Source organism: Aedes albopictus, chromosome 3 (assembly GCF_035046485.1).
Source record: "Aedes albopictus strain Foshan chromosome 3, AalbF5, whole genome shotgun sequence".
Classification (NCBI taxonomy): Eukaryota; Metazoa; Arthropoda; class Insecta; order Diptera; family Culicidae; genus Aedes; species Aedes albopictus.
This window is the reverse complement of record NC_085138.1, coordinates 298,968,778-298,987,203: the sequence shown is the minus strand read 5'-3', so window position 1 is coordinate 298,987,203 and position 18,426 is coordinate 298,968,778. Positions and strand designations below refer to the sequence as shown.

General features: G+C 38.9%; 1 protein-coding gene across 3 annotated transcripts in view; it reads left to right on the top strand.

Moving 5' to 3' along the window:
* Nucleotides 1-14,245, top strand: part of LOC134284042 (raf homolog serine/threonine-protein kinase Raf-like) — a 33,453-nt gene extending 19,208 nt beyond the window's left edge. The window contains exons 2-4 of one of the 3 annotated variants that reach the window (XM_062842215.1): nt 2,231-2,881; nt 3,039-3,188; nt 3,268-14,245. In XM_062842215.1, coding sequence (XP_062698199.1) covers nt 2,231-2,881; nt 3,039-3,188; nt 3,268-4,224 — 1,758 coding nt within the window. In that variant the 3' untranslated portion in view covers nt 4,225-14,245. Of the gene's footprint in view, nt 1-2,230; nt 2,885-3,023; nt 3,189-3,267 lie in introns of all 3 variants that reach the window. The other 2 variants (XM_062842214.1, XM_062842213.1) reach the window with 2 other exon arrangements.
* The last annotated feature ends 4,181 nt before the right edge of the window (nt 14,246-18,426 follow it).

The window sequence follows — 18,426 nt, the reverse complement described above, 5'->3', positions numbered from 1 at the left end:
CATATGACAGTCGTTTTATCTTCTACTGCAATGATTGAGACAGAAGATCAGTTTCCTTTTAGGTAATGAAAAATCTGTTGTTATCACGGTCCAAGGCGCCAGCGCGATGGAACTCATCTAGCGGTCTTCAACACTTCTGGTTCGACTCCCGACCCGGCGACAAAAAATAATGGTTAAAACAGTCATGTGTGGGGGCATCAATACCGTCGATAACGAAACGGTGCTAAAAATAGATTTTTGTTTTGGTTTTTCGTGTTGCACGTATTAAGCATGTGCAAATGCAAATGTACAGCACATGCATTTATGTTACTTTAGCAATGGCTGTCAGCGTGCTGCAAAATGTGGCACTAATTTGATTTTAGTGGGGCCCTTTTCGACTTTAATATTGCTTCAATGAGGGGTTTAAAGTAATGCAGCATTATATGCACAATTTTAATTATCAATATATGGCAAAATTGATGCACTTATATACGGCTTCGTCGTTACTTGGGTTTCCATTGCATCTACCAGCAATAACCGGTTGTCGTTAGACATTTCGAGTGTCTTTAGTCACATGAATGTATCGACTACGATTAGTGACTTACTATACAGCTGAAAAAAAACTAGAACAAAACCTGGAAGGCTTGATGAGGGATTTCCCCATAAGATTCGTCAAAAATTCCAATCTGGGAAGTTTTTTTATAGACCTCTTCGAGAGTTCTTTCAGAGATCTCTGCAGGAGTTTTTTCTGGGATCTCTCCAGGGATTTATTTATCCTGCAGAAAAATCCAAGGATCAGTGCTGAAAATTTTATTTTGCCATATCTAAATTCAAACACCTACAGCTCATTTTAGAAGCTGAACCTGAGAATATGGTATATGGAAACCTTGTGCAGCTAAACCAGTTCTGCAAGAAAGTCACGAAACTATTTTTCGGATATTTAAGGTAAATGTCACGGACTACCTTTGAAAAATGCCAAATGATATTCACCGTGAATATCATTGGCATTTTTCGAACGAAGTCCGTGACATTGACCCTTAATATTCGAAAATTAGGGGTTTTTTCCGTGACTTTCTTGCAGAACTGGTGTAGTCGCACAAGTGTTTCATATACCATATTCTCAGGTTCAGCTTCTAAAATGAGCTGTGATTGTATTTGGATTTGGATATGACGAAATGAAATTTTCAGCACTGCCAAGGATACCTCCAGATGGACTCAGGGACTCCCCCTAAAGTTTCTTCAGAGATTCATACAGAAGTTTCTTCAGGGATTAGTCCTGGAGTCCCATTAGGGGATTCTTCCTGGATTTTTTTTTCTCTTGATATTCGGTTCCTGATCGATGCAGACATTTTATGTAATTTAAATTGCCTCATTCTGTATCTTTCGTACTTACTTCTAACAAAATTTTCAAAAATAAGATACAGTAGACGTTCGATAACTGCAACATGTTAACGTTTCACTTAGCGAACAAAATTCGATAACTGCAACGTCAGATAGACGTCAGCAACCCATCAATTGACGTTAAATGAACGCAAAATTCATTCGACTGTTCATTTGGGCTAACTTGGCGCACCATTTTGACGGATAGCGGTGCGATAACTGCAAATTTGTTGCCATTGTAATAACAAAATAATAGTAAAAAGAATGTCAAAATAATAACATATTTTAATATGATGGTAAATTATGTTATTGTTTTGATATTGTGGCAGGATAGTATGATAATAAAATTTGTTATTTTTAAGCTATTATACTATTTAATAATAACTTGCCAATTACAAGTTTTACAATGATAGCATATTTTGTTACTTCACCCTGAGATATTCACAAAAAACTAAAGAATTGCAAATTTAGATATGATGACAAAATATGTTATTCTTTAGTTTTGGTTTGTTATTCACCTCTATCCGGGAAGTAATACACTTCTGTTCAGATAGCCAGCATTTGCTTCGGCCAACTCTAGGTGAATTTTAGTTCCCGCTTTTGGAACTCAAATCGTGGAGCTGAATTAAGCAAACGCTGCGCTATTCAAATTGTATGAATATCTGGATATTCTTCTATCGCTGGAAATTAAAGGGCTTATCAGTTAGCTCGCACTGGAGTATCGCTTGATTTTATTACCCTGAACCAGCTTTTCCGGTATCAATGTGATGGGTGAATCTTGAAACAATACTAATAATAAAATCATTTTTCCTTATGTACCTACTCTATGTTATCCACATCAATATTTAACGGTTTTAAATCGTATTTGCAGGTCGACAGCATGTGCGGTACACTGAGCCGTACCTCCAAGATGCTACTGCGGGCCCACCTACCGAATCAGCAGCGAACATCAGTCCAAGTGGTTCCCGGAATGCGACTGAAGGATGCCCTCGCCAAAGCCCTGAAGCGACGTAACCTCACCTGTGACATCTGTGAGGTAACGTCGGCCAACAGCGACTACCCAATCCACTGGGACACGGACGTCAGCATGCTGAACTGCGAGGAGGTGTTTGTCCGCATCCTGGACATCGGGTTTCCCACGTACATTTCGCACCAGTTCATCCGGAAGACGTTCTTCTCGTTGGCCTTCTGCGAGTGTTGTCGCCGGCTGCTCTTCACCGGTTTCTACTGCAATCAGTGCAACTATCGGTTCCATCAGCGCTGCGTGGACAAGGTTCCGCTGGTGTGCAGCAAACGGCACATGGACAACACCTTCTACCACCATTTGTTGGCCAATCCGGAGAGCACCGTTGGCATCATCAACCCCGGAACGGGCGGCTACAATACTAGTCTGCGACATCCGCGCTCGCTCAACCAACAGGATCGGTCCAATTCTGCACCCAACGTGTGCATCAACAGCGTCATGAAGCCGCTGTTTGGCGCGGTGGACAATCGGCCATTGATCAACTGCAGACCACTCCAGGTAGTTGTAGAATATCCCAAAACGATCGGCACACAGTGAACAGGATGCTAGGAAGATTATATGCTTCCATTACTATGCCTTCTGTCCCAGTGTGCGGTGTTCACTTTCCATGTTTCTTAATTTGTTCAATGTTAATTGGAAGGCGTTTCCTTTGCAGGCTCAAGCCAACCAGGAGCATTCACATTCCACTCAAGCATCACCGACGAATACGCTGAAGCACAGTAAACGTCCGAGGGCACGGTCGGCCGACGAAAGCAATAAGAATCTGCTCTCGCCACGGGACTCCAAACAGTCCGAGGAGAACTGGGTATGTTTTAGTTTGTGCTAGTAATTCAAGTTTAGATGGTAACAATCTGTAAATAATTTCTGTTCCTTCTCACCTGCAGAACATCCAAGCGGAGGAAATCCTTATCGGGCAGCGCATCGGCTCCGGTTCGTTCGGAACGGTCTACAAGGCGCACTGGCACGGGCCGGTGGCCGTGAAAACGTTGAACGTCAAAACGCCCAGCTCGGCGCAGCTGCAGGCGTTCAAGAACGAGGTCGCCATGCTGAAGAAGACTCGTCACTGTAATATACTGTTATTCATGGGTTGTGTAAGTAAACCATCGCTAGCGATCGTTACTCAGTGGTGCGAGGGCAGCAGCCTGTACAAGCACATTCACGTTATCGAGACAAAGTTCAAATTGAATACGCTAATAGATATCGCCCGACAGGCGGCCCAGGGCATGGACTATTTACATGCCAAAAATATCATTCATCGGGATCTCAAATCGAACAATATCTTCTTGCACGACGATCTGTCGGTCAAGATAGGCGATTTCGGTCTGGCCACGGCCAAGGTCCGATGGTCCGGTTCGCAGCAGTCTAATCAACCGACCGGTAGTATTCTCTGGATGGCTCCGGAGGTCATTAGGATGAAGGAGGTCAATCCATACTCATTCCAGAGTGATGTTTACGCGTTCGGAATCGTATTGTATGAGATGCTCACCGAGCAGTTACCCTATAATCACATAAACAACAAGGATCAAATCCTGTTCATGGTAGGTTGTGGCAAACTGCGGCCCGATCTGGCCAATGTGCGTTCCGATTGCCCACAGGCGCTCAAGCGCATCGTGGAGGACTGTATCAAGTTCGGTCGGGAAGATCGCCCGCTCTTCCGGCTACTGTTGAACATGCTGGAAAATATGCTCCGCACGCTGCCCAAGTTCCACCGCAGTGCAAGCGAGCCCAACTTCACCCAAACGCAGCTTCAGAACGATGATTTTCTCTATCTTTGCTCCAGCCCAAAGACTCCGGTTAATTTTCATAACTTTCAGTTTTACAACGGGACGGGCAATATCTAGCCCGCTCGCTTGCGTGACGGGACGCTAAAAGCGGGTTCCTCGCGGTCGTCCTGGTGGGCACTACTTGATAGGTCAGCGTTGATGGTATTTTGAAGGACGATTTTTGACATTCTGCTGGGAGAGAGCAGTAGTATGATTCTCACTGTGTAACCATTATCGATTTTATTATATTAACAGTTTGATTCGATTCCTGTGTCTCCATTTTCCATCCATCGTTGTTACAAACATTTTAATTAAATTGTGGTATAGAAGTTATCAAGTAAAACACATCTTAGTTTTGTATGAATCAAGGTTAGAATTTCTTTGTTGCCTTCCTATTTTCCATACATATGTATTACATGAATAGAAAACTTTACTACTACAAAGAAGTTAAGCTCACCGAGTTCACGAGTAATTCAGTAACTATTAATATGAATGGAAATGGTTTTGAATATTTAACTCTAGTCAAACAGGATCTTATTACAAGTATTTAGTGCTGAACAGTCAGGGAGCTGGTTGGATAATCAGGGATAACAGGGGAAGAAGTTACCGGTGAGAAGGAAATACCGGAAAGAATCACATTTCTGCAAAGATGCTGCAAACTTCAGATGGAAGCTAATGAATCTGGAAGAAACCCAATCAGAAATCCATCCCTTAAGATTTGTCCACAAATTTCTTCAGAATTTTTTGCTGAAATGTCTCCAGAAACTCCTCCCTGATTCCCTCCCATAGCGTCTTTCAAGTTCCTATTTGGATTTTTTTTGTCCAAAATTTCTTCCGGGAATCTTCTAGGGATTTTTACCGAAAACTCCAGGATTTATCCATGAATTACGTTCAAGGTTCTATCCAGCTTTTCGCCAGGATTTCCTTTAAAGATGCTCCCGGAGTATCCCGCAGTATCTCTTAGGATTCTCTCCAGTAGTTCCTATTTGTATTCATTCAGGATGTTTTTCTCCAAATTCGTCTCTACTCCACAAGTTCTTCCTGAATTCCCTTTGCAGTTCTTTTTGAGTTTTCTCTAAGATATATTATAATTTCTGTCGGTGTTTCTAACGGACTTCTTCCTCTAATTTTCTTAGAGTTCTTTCTTTTTAAGATTTCTCGAAAAGTGCGCCCGGTATTTTCTCAGGACTTTCTCTTGAGATTCTTCTCAGTGGATTCTATAGATTTCTTTTGCAGGATTCCTCAAAATTTCCGCTAGATTGATTCCTCTGTCTCTTATTTCTGTCTTTTAGATTTTTCGCCGGTATTTATTCCGTAGTTTTTTTTCTCTGGGACTCTGCTAAATATCTCTCCGGAGTTCTTCCTGCAGATGCTTACGGGGTTTCTCCAATATGTTCTCCTACACACTAAGATCAGCTCGGTATTTTTCCCATCTTTTTACTGAGTTCTCAACAGCAGATTTAACTCGGTACGCTCGGTTATTTCTTTTGCGGATATTCTGTAAATGAGTTACCGAGCTCAGATAATAAACTGTCAAAATTTACTGATGCACGGTAAATATCGTTACTGGTAAACGGTAAATACGATAACCGAGTGTACCGAGATAAATCTGCTGTTGAAAACTCAGTAAAAAGATGAAAAAAATGCTGAACTCAGTGAAAAAATTACTGAGCTGGAACATCTGAATCTTAGTGTGTAGGTTTTTTCTCAGAGCTTCTCGATATTTCTCCGGGAGTTCTTCCCACGAACTCTCCCTGAAGTACTACCGGATTGCATCCGAGGTTTCTCCTGGTTACCCTTCTAGAATTTCCTTTGGAGTGTTGTTTCTCTCAAAGTTCTATCCGAAATATCTTGCTTCGTGTTCAAGAGATTTTGCCACTTGTTCCTGGGATTTCTTTCAGAGATTTCCCCGGTTTCTCCACACACTTTCAGACGATTTAGACACAATAATATGACCGGGATCTCAGAAAATTTGACAGTTCATTGCTGAGAATCAGCTAACAAACGTTGTTTTTATTGAAATATCAGTTTGTGAGTTTGTTGAGCGGTCGGCTGTGCGAGAAACACCGATATTTTTTAAATGTGCAGGAGAAATCCTGGAGGGAGTATAGAAATTAAATCCGGGAGAGAGATTCCGTAACAAGCCACGACAGCAATGATTGGATAAATTCCAGTAGAAACTCTGGTAGTAACTCTGAAACAAGTCATGGGAAACCCACTAACAGAAATCCCGGATGAAACTTCGGAAGAAATCTTTAATACAAAACACTGGAAGCACTCCGTTAGAAATCATGCAAGAAACTTCAAAAGAAACCCCCTGTAGAAATCCCGGTAAATCCACTGCGAAAAATACCAAGAGGACTTACAGGAGAAATCCCAGGATGAGCGCCCAGAGAAATTTCGGAAGGATCGTTGCGTGGTCTCCCGTGCCCACGTTATCCACGCCATTCAGGTGCTGATCGAAGTGCTGCTTCCACCTTTCGATCACCTCACGTCCGTCCGTCCTTTTACCTACACATTTCGGCTCGCGGCACGAAGCCAATGCAGAATGCGTTGAGCTTCTGGTAGAACTTCCGTATTTCTTGGTAACGGCACAGCAGTTCCATTTCTTCGCACTCCGCTTCTTCCAGATGATGCTTTTTCTCCCGAAAGAGGTGTGTTCCCGAAGGGAAACCAAATTTTCCAAAGCAGCTGACTGGTTTTCAGCAACGCTTAAAACTGAAATTTATTTTTAATTCAATTAAATCCATTCCAAGCCTTATTGTTAATCTAAATCTACTTACAAGAAGCGGTTTCCTTGTCCGCTAAATATTTTCAACTTTTCCGGTTGTAACTTGTGTTGGTGTTAGGTACCGCTACCCTAGACTACTTGTCGTTCACGAATGCTTGGCTATCAACATAAATGTTACCTGTTATTAGACGACGGTTCTCCATTTCTCTTCACAAATCTACTTACGGATGTCGTTTAGGACAAATGCTGTTGCTTTCCTTTCCGTTTGCAGGCGTTTGCAGGTATCTACCAGGTTGATCTTCACAGCCACTAGAGAATATACGATAAGTACTTTACATTATTTGTGTACCCTAATTACACCTTTCTTCCTTTCTGTTTTTACCTACAAAATAGTATGAACTATCTCGAGAAAAATCTTAATTTTCACGCTCAATATCACTGCACTTGTAAATTACTCGACCTCAAATTGTGGTGGAAATTTGGAAGTCAATTATCACTAAATCACAACTATTCTTTTTCCAATAACGAATAGCAACCTTTTCCCTCTTCAACAGCTGTTTTGATATTTTGTTTTGCCTATCTACACTACCACTATTGTGCACGAATTTGTGCGAGCTGTCATGCTCATTCATTTATGCTAGACTAGACGGGTTCAATATTAGACCTGTTCAATTATTTAATTGAACTTACTTCGGCGTTGCAACAAGGTGGATCTGCTGTTTCCGCTTCTGTTCCACGTTCTGTCGGGTCCCTTGCTGCAGCATTACCGCCCGCGCTGCGTTATTCTCCTCCAAAACCGTTCTGCAATCCCGGTAGGAATTATGGAACGAATCTTGGTAACCCCACAAAGGACGCTGGGAGCAATTCCTTCGGGAGTGCTCGGGAAAACCCTCCGTAATATCCTGAATGATATTGTACATTATTGAAAAGAAAAAAGTAAACATTTTGTGATTTTCCAACACAATATCTTAGGAGTCTATGAACTGTTTGAGCTGAAAATTTGACACGAAACTAAAACTTACTTGTGTTGTTAATTTACGTTGAATTCAAACAATTTCATAGACAGTATGTCGTTTCCTTTTGGTTCAATTTTGAAATAAAAAAGGAAACAATTCTCATCCTCATAACTCGAACCTTGAATTGAATAAAACAACCGAAACCGTCGGATGTAGAGGTAAAATAGTTTTCGATGGTTTTACCGAATAAAAAGGCCAAAAATCCCAATAATTTTAAAAAGTAAATAAATTTGGAAATAGGCCTTTATATTTTTACAATAGTTATTTGCGGAATTTCTGGTAAGATTTCACCTGGATGTCTATTGATATTACACAGGGAAGTTCGAAGATTTTCCCCGGAGGTATTCTCCGGATTTAATTTCCGGAAAATTCCTGCAAGAGCTCCGGGAGCAAGAAATCCTAAAAGGAAACTTGGTACAATTTCTGTTTTGTTTCTTTTAAAGTCCCAGGAGGATCACTGCAGGAAATTTTGTAAACAAACTGTGAGAAAAACATGGAAAATCCTCTGGAAGAAATCGCGAAAAGAACTGCATAAGAAATATCAGCTGTTAGTAGCTCCTGCAGAAATCGCAAAAGAACTACGAAGAAAACGCCGAAAAAATCTTGGAATGAAGTCCAAGACATATCTACAAAAAAAAAACACCCAGCCCCAGGAGCCACACCGAAATGAATCCTTCAATGGAAGTCTCGGGAAAATCTCAGGCAAAGCTTCAAAAGAAAATTTTGCGAGAAATATCCCGGGAGAAATTCTAGGAAGAAGCTCACTGGAAGAATCTCGAGAGGAATTCCTGCAGCAAATTCTTGAAAACATCCTGAGGAATTCCTTGGAGGAGCCCTAGTAGCATCCCAGGAATACCTCCTTTACAGACTCTAAGAGAAATCGGTTGGAATTCAGGAATCCTATAAGATTCTCAAGGATACATCCCGGAAAAAAATTTCGAATCTGGTAAGAATCCATAATAGTCTCCGGGAAGAATTCAAGGAGTGTTGAAATACTGAAGGAATCTTGTGAGAAATCCTGAAGTTATTCCAAGAAGTATTTCTGAAGACGTTGGATATAAACTTCCGGATTCATCCGCTTCCACATCGAAATTTGCAGCATTTTAACGAAATCGTCAGCTTGCCGAAAATATTTGCTTGATCTAGGAGTGCTTCTATTGTTTCTCTAGCACGATTATCCAATCCAGTTTCCTATTTGGTATAACTTGCTTTTAGAATAATCATCCTGTGCAATTTTCAACTTCGTTTGGGAACAAGCTTTCAAACAATGTAGAGAACTCTGTAAACGCTGTAAACTTTACTTCTGAGTAGATATTATCTATTAGTAGTAAAGTTCGCCACTTTTTTTTCGTCCGGTCCTTTGTATCTTAGATGGGTTTCTTTAAAGAAGTTTCCGCAATTCAAAACTTTTTTTCCGAGAAGCCCTTGCTTCTTTACGACTTCAACCAAAGATCCTCTTGAGATTTTTCTGATGGATATTTGCGATGTTTCTCGCAAGGTGTCTCCTGGATGCCTTTCGGTACTTCTTCGAGAAATTTGGTAGGTTACCCCTGAAGGTCTTCTGAGAAAAACTCTTGAAAATCCCTGCAAGAACTCCGGGAGTAACTACATATTGAAGAAATCCCAAGAGAATTGTCTTGCATCTTGATACAATTTCCGGTAAGGTTTCTGAGCAAATCTAATCAAGAGGAGCACTACAAGAAATCCTTTCGAGGAAAAGCCTGGAAAACCCTCTGAAGGAACTCGCTAGAAGAATTCCATGAGAAATGTCAGCAATACCTCCTGCAGAAATGGCAAACTCCGAAGGAAAACTTGAAAGTCCAGGATAAATCTAGAAAAAAAGACATCCCCAGCCCCAGGTGCAATACATACTGGAAGGAATCTTCTAATGGAAATCATAGGAGAATCTCCGTGGGCAATCTTAGGTGAAGCTTCAAGGGAAATCCCGTGAGAACCTTTAAGAAATGTCTCGCTATAAACTCTACGAGAAAGCTCACGGATTTTATTGAAATCACAAGTGAAACTCTGGAAGAAATCTCGGGAGGAATCCTGCAGCAAATTCTTGAAAAATTCCTGAAGAAATCCGCGGAGGAGCTCTAGAAGCATCCCAGGAATAACTCTTTTAGAGACTCAAGAGGGAAATACTGAGAAACACGTGGAAAAATTATGTAGGATCCCCGTGAAAAATTACAGAGGGAATTCAGAAATACTAGTAGATTCGAAATTTTAAAAAATGCCGAAAGGAATTCGGAATAATCTCCGGGAGAAATTCAAGAAATGAAAACATTCTGAAGAGATATTGTGAGAAATCCTGAACGTCATTCCGTTCCAGAAAAAAATCCTGACGGAACTTCTGTAGACATCCTTGCAGATTTTATCTTCCAGACTCTTTTTTCGTAGGGTGTAGGGCGCGGGCGGGGTTGACTCTGCCCGCCTTCCGAGGACAAAGGGAGTGGCGAGGACCACTCGGGAAACTGACTAAGCGCCAGCATGCTACCGTGATGGACTCTCCAAAGCGAGTCATCGATGTTCGTTGCTGCAGGCTACGCAGCTAACCTTGTGGGTGCGATGTGCACTAGCCCCTCTGTGAAGCAATACCTTCTTGGTGGTTCCGGAGAGACGTAGGGTTTGGCGACCATAGGAATGGTTTAGTGGGTACGAGGAGAGAGTAGTCCTGGATTTTACTTTTGTTGTAGAAGACGGCCTGTCAGACCTACACTACCCTAACCTTCTGTTAGGGTGTCTGTTGAGCAGATTATCCCCCTATGGTTTAGAAGGAAAAAAAAAAGACTCTTTTTTCGTAAACTTGGAATTTGGAGCTTCTTTTCGGAATCGTTGTGTCGGGGTTTCAGAAATATTTGCTCGATCTAGGACCCCGTCCCTTGTTCCTGTAATGCGATTATCCATTTCTCTACTACATACTACAATTTCGTACGTTTTATTTACACTAACAAATGTAGTAAAGTCTGTGAACTTTACTTTTGAATAGATATTTACTATAAGCAGTAAATTTTGCCACTTTTTTCCTTTGGCTCATTATTGTGAAGAAGTTTGCATGAAAGATTATTCCAGAATTTTTACTACCTATCGTTCATTTCTAGATTGCAGCCGAGTTCCTCCCGTATTTTTTCCTTCAATTCCTTCAAAAATTTCTCCCTCGGTTCCGATCAGGATTTCTCCCGAGACATCTTCCGCAGTTTATCTCGTGATTTATCTTGTAATTCTTTCCGTTTGTATGTACTTCAGTTATTTTCTCCGCGATTTCTCCTGGAATTCGTCTTGAAATTGCTCACGAAGCTCCTCGCGAATTTCTCACAAAGTGTCTCTTAGTATGTCCTAATGTGTTCTGTCGCTCACCTCAGGATTGTTCTCGAAGATTATTCGCACAATTCATCGCGGAATCTCGCAATGGAATCACAGGCAGTTGCAGTTTCCTCAAGGAATCATCTTGTTTTCTTGGGGAAGTTAGAATTCTTAACGGAATGCCTTGAAATTTGTCGGTTTCCTCATTTTCCAAACTCTCCAACTTAAGTTTAAGGTAAGCTTCTTCTTTTTCAAACATAGAGGACAAAATGAGATGAAGTCCCTAACCTCAAATCTGTCTGGTGAACAATAACCACTGGTACAATTTAATGGTTTTTAAGGTAGGAAAATGTTTTTCCAAAAGTGCAAAAAACTCGAATCGAATCAAGTTGTTAATGCAGTATAATCGTTTCTGCCCTCATGTTTAGAGGACACAGTGTGTAAACTTCGGAAGCGTACGTGGAGCATTCTATATTTAATGAAAATGATAGGGCAAGTTCTCCCTAAAAAAACAGTAAGCCACACATCTCCTACTTCTATCAGACTGGTGTAAATAATCACACACACGCAAGGTTTCTCTTCTGAGGAGAGAATAAAGATACGTTACACACATTATGATGATACTAGATTATTGAAAAATACACTTTGCGAAAGGCAAACTTAAGACGGTGTACCCCCAATTGATTGTTTTCTTTGCCGAGAAAGTGGTGATCCGGAGCAAAACTGTATCCGTCAATATATTTTATCTTGAATAGTTTCAACAACTGATTAGGAAACACTGTATTTGCGTCAAGAGATTGTATTTTTATGCTAAGAACCTAGGTTACTTTATGCTCTGTAAATATGATTTAGCTCCTAGGCAAAAGTTAGAGCTAGTAAGTATATGTGTACAAACAACCTGTCGATGATTTCAGTTAGTTATTAGTTTTCAGAGGAAAGTAACCAGCAGCTGTACGGTTTATGTTTTGCTCAAAATCTGTTATGCAACGTGATGTTTCGTAGAGCGTTAACGAAATTTTCTTCAATAGTTATGCAAAGATCGAATAGCCTTTAAGGTATTGTATGAAAAACACACGATAAGTTTCCCATATTAGCTAAAGTTACTTCTCCATCCAAGAATTCCTAATAGTGGTGCCATTGAAATGTGTAAAAATCTCTAACAATCACTGATAGAATCAAACAGAATTTTGGGTTGATTGGTCTTCATTGGTTGGCCACTCTGACTGTATGTTTTCGCGGTATCTTTTGAAATCAGGTCGTTCAGCGTACTATGTCGTTAAGTAATAGAAAAAAAACTTCGTGTCAATCGGGATCAATTATCACAATAAAATTGAAAAAATCGAAACAAACTTCTATGGCAGTGCGACATAAGTCGATAGCTCGCTCTCTATTTGCTGAATGACGGTTCTTCGGAAATTCACGAGAATTATCATAATATTTGCAAAGCATTTTAACTAACATGCTTTACTTGTCTGGTGATCGTAAATATTCAAACGACTACCGCACATAGCCTTGCTTTGGGCGAAAATTAACATAATTTTGCGAGTACATTACCAATATTATCATACACTGAAACCTCCATTTAAGTCGATGCATGGCTAATCGAAAATAATTTTTCCCATGCAGGCAATGACAAAACTATAGACTTTTATATTTTTTAACACTTCGCATGACAAAGGAGATTTGTCAAAAAATATAAAACTGTATAGTTTAGTCATTGCCTGTACGGTAAAAATTATTTTCGATCAGCCATGCATCGACTTAAATGGAGGTTTCAGTGTACACCACTTCCAAATGGTTAAAACTTCGGCATAGTACATGCAATCAATTTCATTTGAATCGAAAAAAAGTTCTCCGTTTTTCTCATCTCATCCACGATCAGACATCGATCATATGCCACATTTCAAACTCTCGCTGTGTCTCTCAGTGTTAAGAGTTTTCATCAGTTCTAGTCTGTAGCGAAGCGTGGTGCAACCCAGCCAACAACAATGGCAGGTTCACAATCGGGTTTCTGTAGTAACACGAAAGAGCAGCAAATCGAATTTAACTCACTCACAAAATCTAGGGCATTTGACTCGATTAAACAACGTTCGCGTCTAGTGAATAGTAGAAAACCAACGACGACGAGTTAGAATTAAAACGTACATGGCCTGGGACACGATCATAAGGGGAAAAAATTTGAAGTGCATTTGACCCTACACAGAACATATGCAAATCTTGGTAAACCAAAAATTAGCAACAACAATGAGCCGACAAATCTTGATATGCATTCGATGAAACTAGGCTGCAATGATGGGAACTGTTTTTATTTGAAAAGTATCGAACAACGAAGTTGTGAACTAGTCCTTTCAATTCTTCGTGCAGTCTAAATCCTTAAACTAGCTTCCATATAGGAAAAAAGAACGTTTCAACCAATCACATAAAAAAAATCCTTTTTAGTAGTATATCTCAATTGAGTCAACCATACATTGTTGCTGGTTCGACTATTTTGTATGTTGATTCAATCGTGCAATCATTTTAAAATTGACGATTTTTTTAGAAGCAACTCGTATTGTTTTACGATTATGCCAATAAAGTGCAAGAACTATTTTGCTCAATCTTTTGCATAGATATTCGATCAAATTCGAATATTCCAACTCTGGTCAAATGGAACATAATCTCTGAAATTCTTTGTAGGGAATTTCCAACAAATATCACTCGAATAAGCCAGAGCGAAAAAAATGAGCTTTAATATGAAATCTAATTGTTTAGGCTACAATTATGTATTTAGAAAGCTACATAGCTATTGCCAAGAATTTAGAATACGAGACACAGTTAAAAGCAGTAAAATGATCAAAAAAGCGTTGTTCGACACCTTCTCATATAAAAACAGACCCACCATCCAAGAGATTAGACACGTGTACCGAAGCGGAGAGTGAACGACATCGAAGAAAATGAAATACTAAATTCGACCCAACTTCCTGAACTCTTCTAAAAGGAAACATGAATCATGAAATTACACAAAACTCATTTTGCCTGACTTAACTGCGCTAAAAAACCAAAACAAAAATTTGATTGCAAAATAAAGTATGATGGATATCAAAAATACAAAATTTTAAAGGTGTTTTTATTATTAAATTAACCCTCTAATACCCAATCCCGCCTTTAGACGGGGTATAGTTTGAGCATTTTTGTAATTTTTGTTTCGTGGGAAATCAAAACTTTTATATTTTTGGCTGATATTTAGGACTGTTTTGTATATCTCAAAATGGTTTTTGGTGTATTTTAAAGCGTATTTACATTTTTTAAAAATCATTGAAAAATTGATGTTTTTGTCACCTTTTAGAAGTCATTGTTTATTTCGTATGGAATCGCTACAAATAACATATTTTAAATTTTTCCCAAACCATTCTATCCTTGTTTAATAGTTTAAGGGGATCGAATACACTCTAAAATTATTTTCCTTAAAATTACACGGAAAATAAAATTTTATGTGAAAAAAATTCAAAATAAAAATATTTCAACAATAATCATAAAATCTCAAAATGTTTTCATCCCAAAAAATCCGTACCCCAAATAGGCTTCCAGAAAAAATATAAAAGTGTGGGGATGTTCAAAAATAAAAATTAGAAAAATCAAAAACTGAAATTCACGAAATCGATAATTAAAAAGAATCATCTTCCAAAACATGTTTAAATCGATTTTAGATGACGAAAAATGATATTTAGATCAAAATAAAAAATTTGGGTATTAGAGGGTTAATACTTTATTATGTTTTCGATTTATGATTTTTATATCCTTACAAAAGGTTACTTATATCACATGCAATACCGATAATGAAAATGCAACACATGTTGTTATTATATCACAAAATAAAATAAAATCTTTATCTATGTATGTGAAACTCTTTTTACACATAGCTGGTAAGGTAAGTGGCCCTTAGAAGTTTTTATAATAAAATAACAATTTCATTAGATTAGTTTTTCAACAATTTTTTGTAGAACTCATGTAGCCGATGCGGTAAGAGCACGGTAATTACCTTGGTAATTACGCAAGCCCGAGTGTACCCTACCTTACCGGTCGAGCAGAAACTTTGCATTTTGCTGATATGGAATCAACATGAAACCCAAAAAGTGTACAGCAGCGGAATTTGTTTTTCTGTCCCAGTAATTTGCATTGCTTCCTTGTGACGAGACCCACGTTCCTCTTTGGAGCCACCATCTGCATCTCTTTACAGCGCGATGATTATTGAAGCATTTGTTGCCCAAATAATTCAACAGGATGGTCTTCTTTTCTTTTTGTTGGCGTAACGTCCCAACTGGGACTAAATTCGCTTCTCAACTTAGTGTTCTATGAGCACTTTAATAGTTACATACTAACTTAGAGCTTTCTCATCCTGTGTTACCATCCTACGTAGTTAGTAGGAGTTACCGGATTACCGAGAATAATCGGAATGTGTGGTTGTCCCATTCCATTATATTTTAGAATCGGATTTTTTGGGTTTCAGACTGGTTTTTTAACTGCAACTTTTAACCCTCAAGAGGATACGTTTAAATGAAGGTCCGTTTTGGGACCCTGGGGTCTGTTGGACCCCTTACATGTATTCTCGTGTACCTCGCGATCCTTACTTTTTAAAAGGGTGATATTTTCAGCAAAGATGTAACGAAAGCCAATGCCCATCTACACTGAATTAAATTTTGTTGTAGTTTCTACCGAATCTATGGTAAATTTCCAGCGAGATGACGAAGGGCCAGAATCAGCAATCCAGCATTCGTTTCAACATGGCGTCCAATGTTTTTGTTTTGATTGCCTCAATCATGGAAAAAATGCACTTGAAACATCGACACTGCTTCGCTGCGACATATAATATCGTGTAAAGTGATAAAGAAGAAGAAGCAATCATAAAAAAAACAATTTCGTTTGAAATGTGTAGTTTCCGAAATAAGCACTAGCAACACACGAGCCGCACACCCGAAAATCAGGAGCAAGTTAGGGTAAATCGACCAGAAAGTGGGTACCAAAACGCGCCATACCAAAAACAATGTTGGTTAAAGCGGCGATACACAGAGTTTGACAGCTGTGTCACCCCACTGTAAATTTCAGAACTGCACCAACAATTTTCAACCGAGTGCAACATTCTGTTGCTACTATTTTGGCATTGTAATTTTGGCCATGTCGACTTGAATGTTGCGCATCTTGGATAAACATGGTCAAAAATATAATGTCAAAAAACAGCCTTAAATTTTTTTTCAGTTAAAGGTACTGCACACAAGGTAATATTGACAATGTTTCAGTACAATCAACAGATTTTTGCATTAAGTTGAAAATTGTTGGTGCAGTTCTTAATTTCACCCTGGATTCACGGAGACAAATTTCGTTCGTTTGAAACAAAAATATTCATGTTTATTCGGTAAACTGATAAAATATTTAAAACTAAAATATTATTTTTTTAAACAAACTCAATTACATAATCATTTCTACAATACCCATTGAAGAGCCTCCCGTTCCGCCGTCGAGAACATAAACAAAACTCTCAAGTTCCAGCTGCATCACCAAACAAGATTTCCTCTTGCAAAAAAGGCAAGTTTCCACGAAATCCCATTGATTTCGGGAGCGTATGTTATCTACATGATGTTGGCATTGAAAGTGCCTCGCGGGAAGTGGATTTTCCTAGAGAAGGAAATGATTTTGTAAATTGATTTGGAAAACAAATATTTCCGTAGGGCCGACCTGCCACAAAAAACAAAAATTTTTATATTTGTTTCTAACATAACCTGTCAGAAGATACATGTTTGTTTCAAAAATGGATTGAATTTGCTTCAAATGTGACGTTCGATTTGCTCCAAACAGTTTTATTTTTGTTGCCAGAACAAATTGACAATTTATTTGAGTTTACCTGAAATATTTTTGATTTTAACATGCTTTTTTCTGCTTGTTCGGTAGAAACTACAACAAAGTTTATTTCAGTGTAGTGATGAGCAAGTTAGTTCGGGAAGTTTCCGCTAGGTGGCACCAGAGAGCATTTGAAAATCCTCCTGAACAATAGGATGAAACGTATCTAAATAAGCGGACAAGATGCACCCAAACTATAGGGTAAATCGCACTTCTGTAGACGGGTGCGCATATTTGTCCGATGACTCAAAGGAAAATTCGTAGCACTGATAAAAATTTACATCTTATATATCTCAGGATCCTAATAACTCATATAGTTGGTGTCTTCGGCAAAGTTGTTTGGTTGGACTTACATATGAAGGACCGTTTGAATCGATAGTCCACCCCGATGCGAAATCAGTGAGTACATAAATTTTAAATCTCATATACCTCATCAATAACACCAGTTTACAGCATTTTTGAACTCGGTAAGCTGATGATCATTTATGGTGTAGAATAGGGCTTCCAATCCCGGGATGGATTTCCCGGGAAATAAAATTTCCCGGGATTCCCGAATCCCGGGAAACAAATTTTTGTATCCCGGGTTTCCCGGATTTCCCGGGATTTTTTTTCTATTGTCTATTTTTTGTCAAGTGTTAAAGGACCAATTTAAATTTGTGTGTCAATGATTGAATTACCCAGCTTCTTGTCAAATCGTCAAATCACATAACCTCTATGTCTATGCAGATGTTATTTATGTTGACGTTATTATACAATTTGAGCTTAACGAAAATCGTTGGCAGATAACATCCTCTTAATAATATGAAGGCATTGAAACTGATTTCAGCTGACAACGATTCTTCTTCTTTTTAATACTACTTCAGAGTACATATGAAGTTCATCCTATAATGTCAACTGATCCACCAACAACCCTTACATGTAAAATGCTATCCAGCCAGTCCTATTTATAGCTGAATTTTTAAAAGGCTATGGTGACTGCCCTACAATTTAGGAACAAATAAATTTCAACATTGCTATAAGATCATGTTGCAACAACCTCATGAATCACTTGCTAATTAGACGATCAGTTAATAGCACGTATGAAGCCATTACAATTGGACTTTTACCGAAGTCGAAGTTTTTTTTTCCTTTTGTTTTTAGCAGTTCTAGTAAGTTTTTTTTTGTATCGGGTGTTATGTACTCTTAACTTGTGTTATTGTATCTGTTCAATAGGAATAACAATGTGATTGTAAATTTTAGGAATAAATGTTAAGATTAAATTGAGCATTATTCATTAGGGTTAATGTACGCCTGGTGATGTACCCAAAATAATCAATGAATAATTAACTGCTTTTGCAAAACACATTCATGTATTTCAAA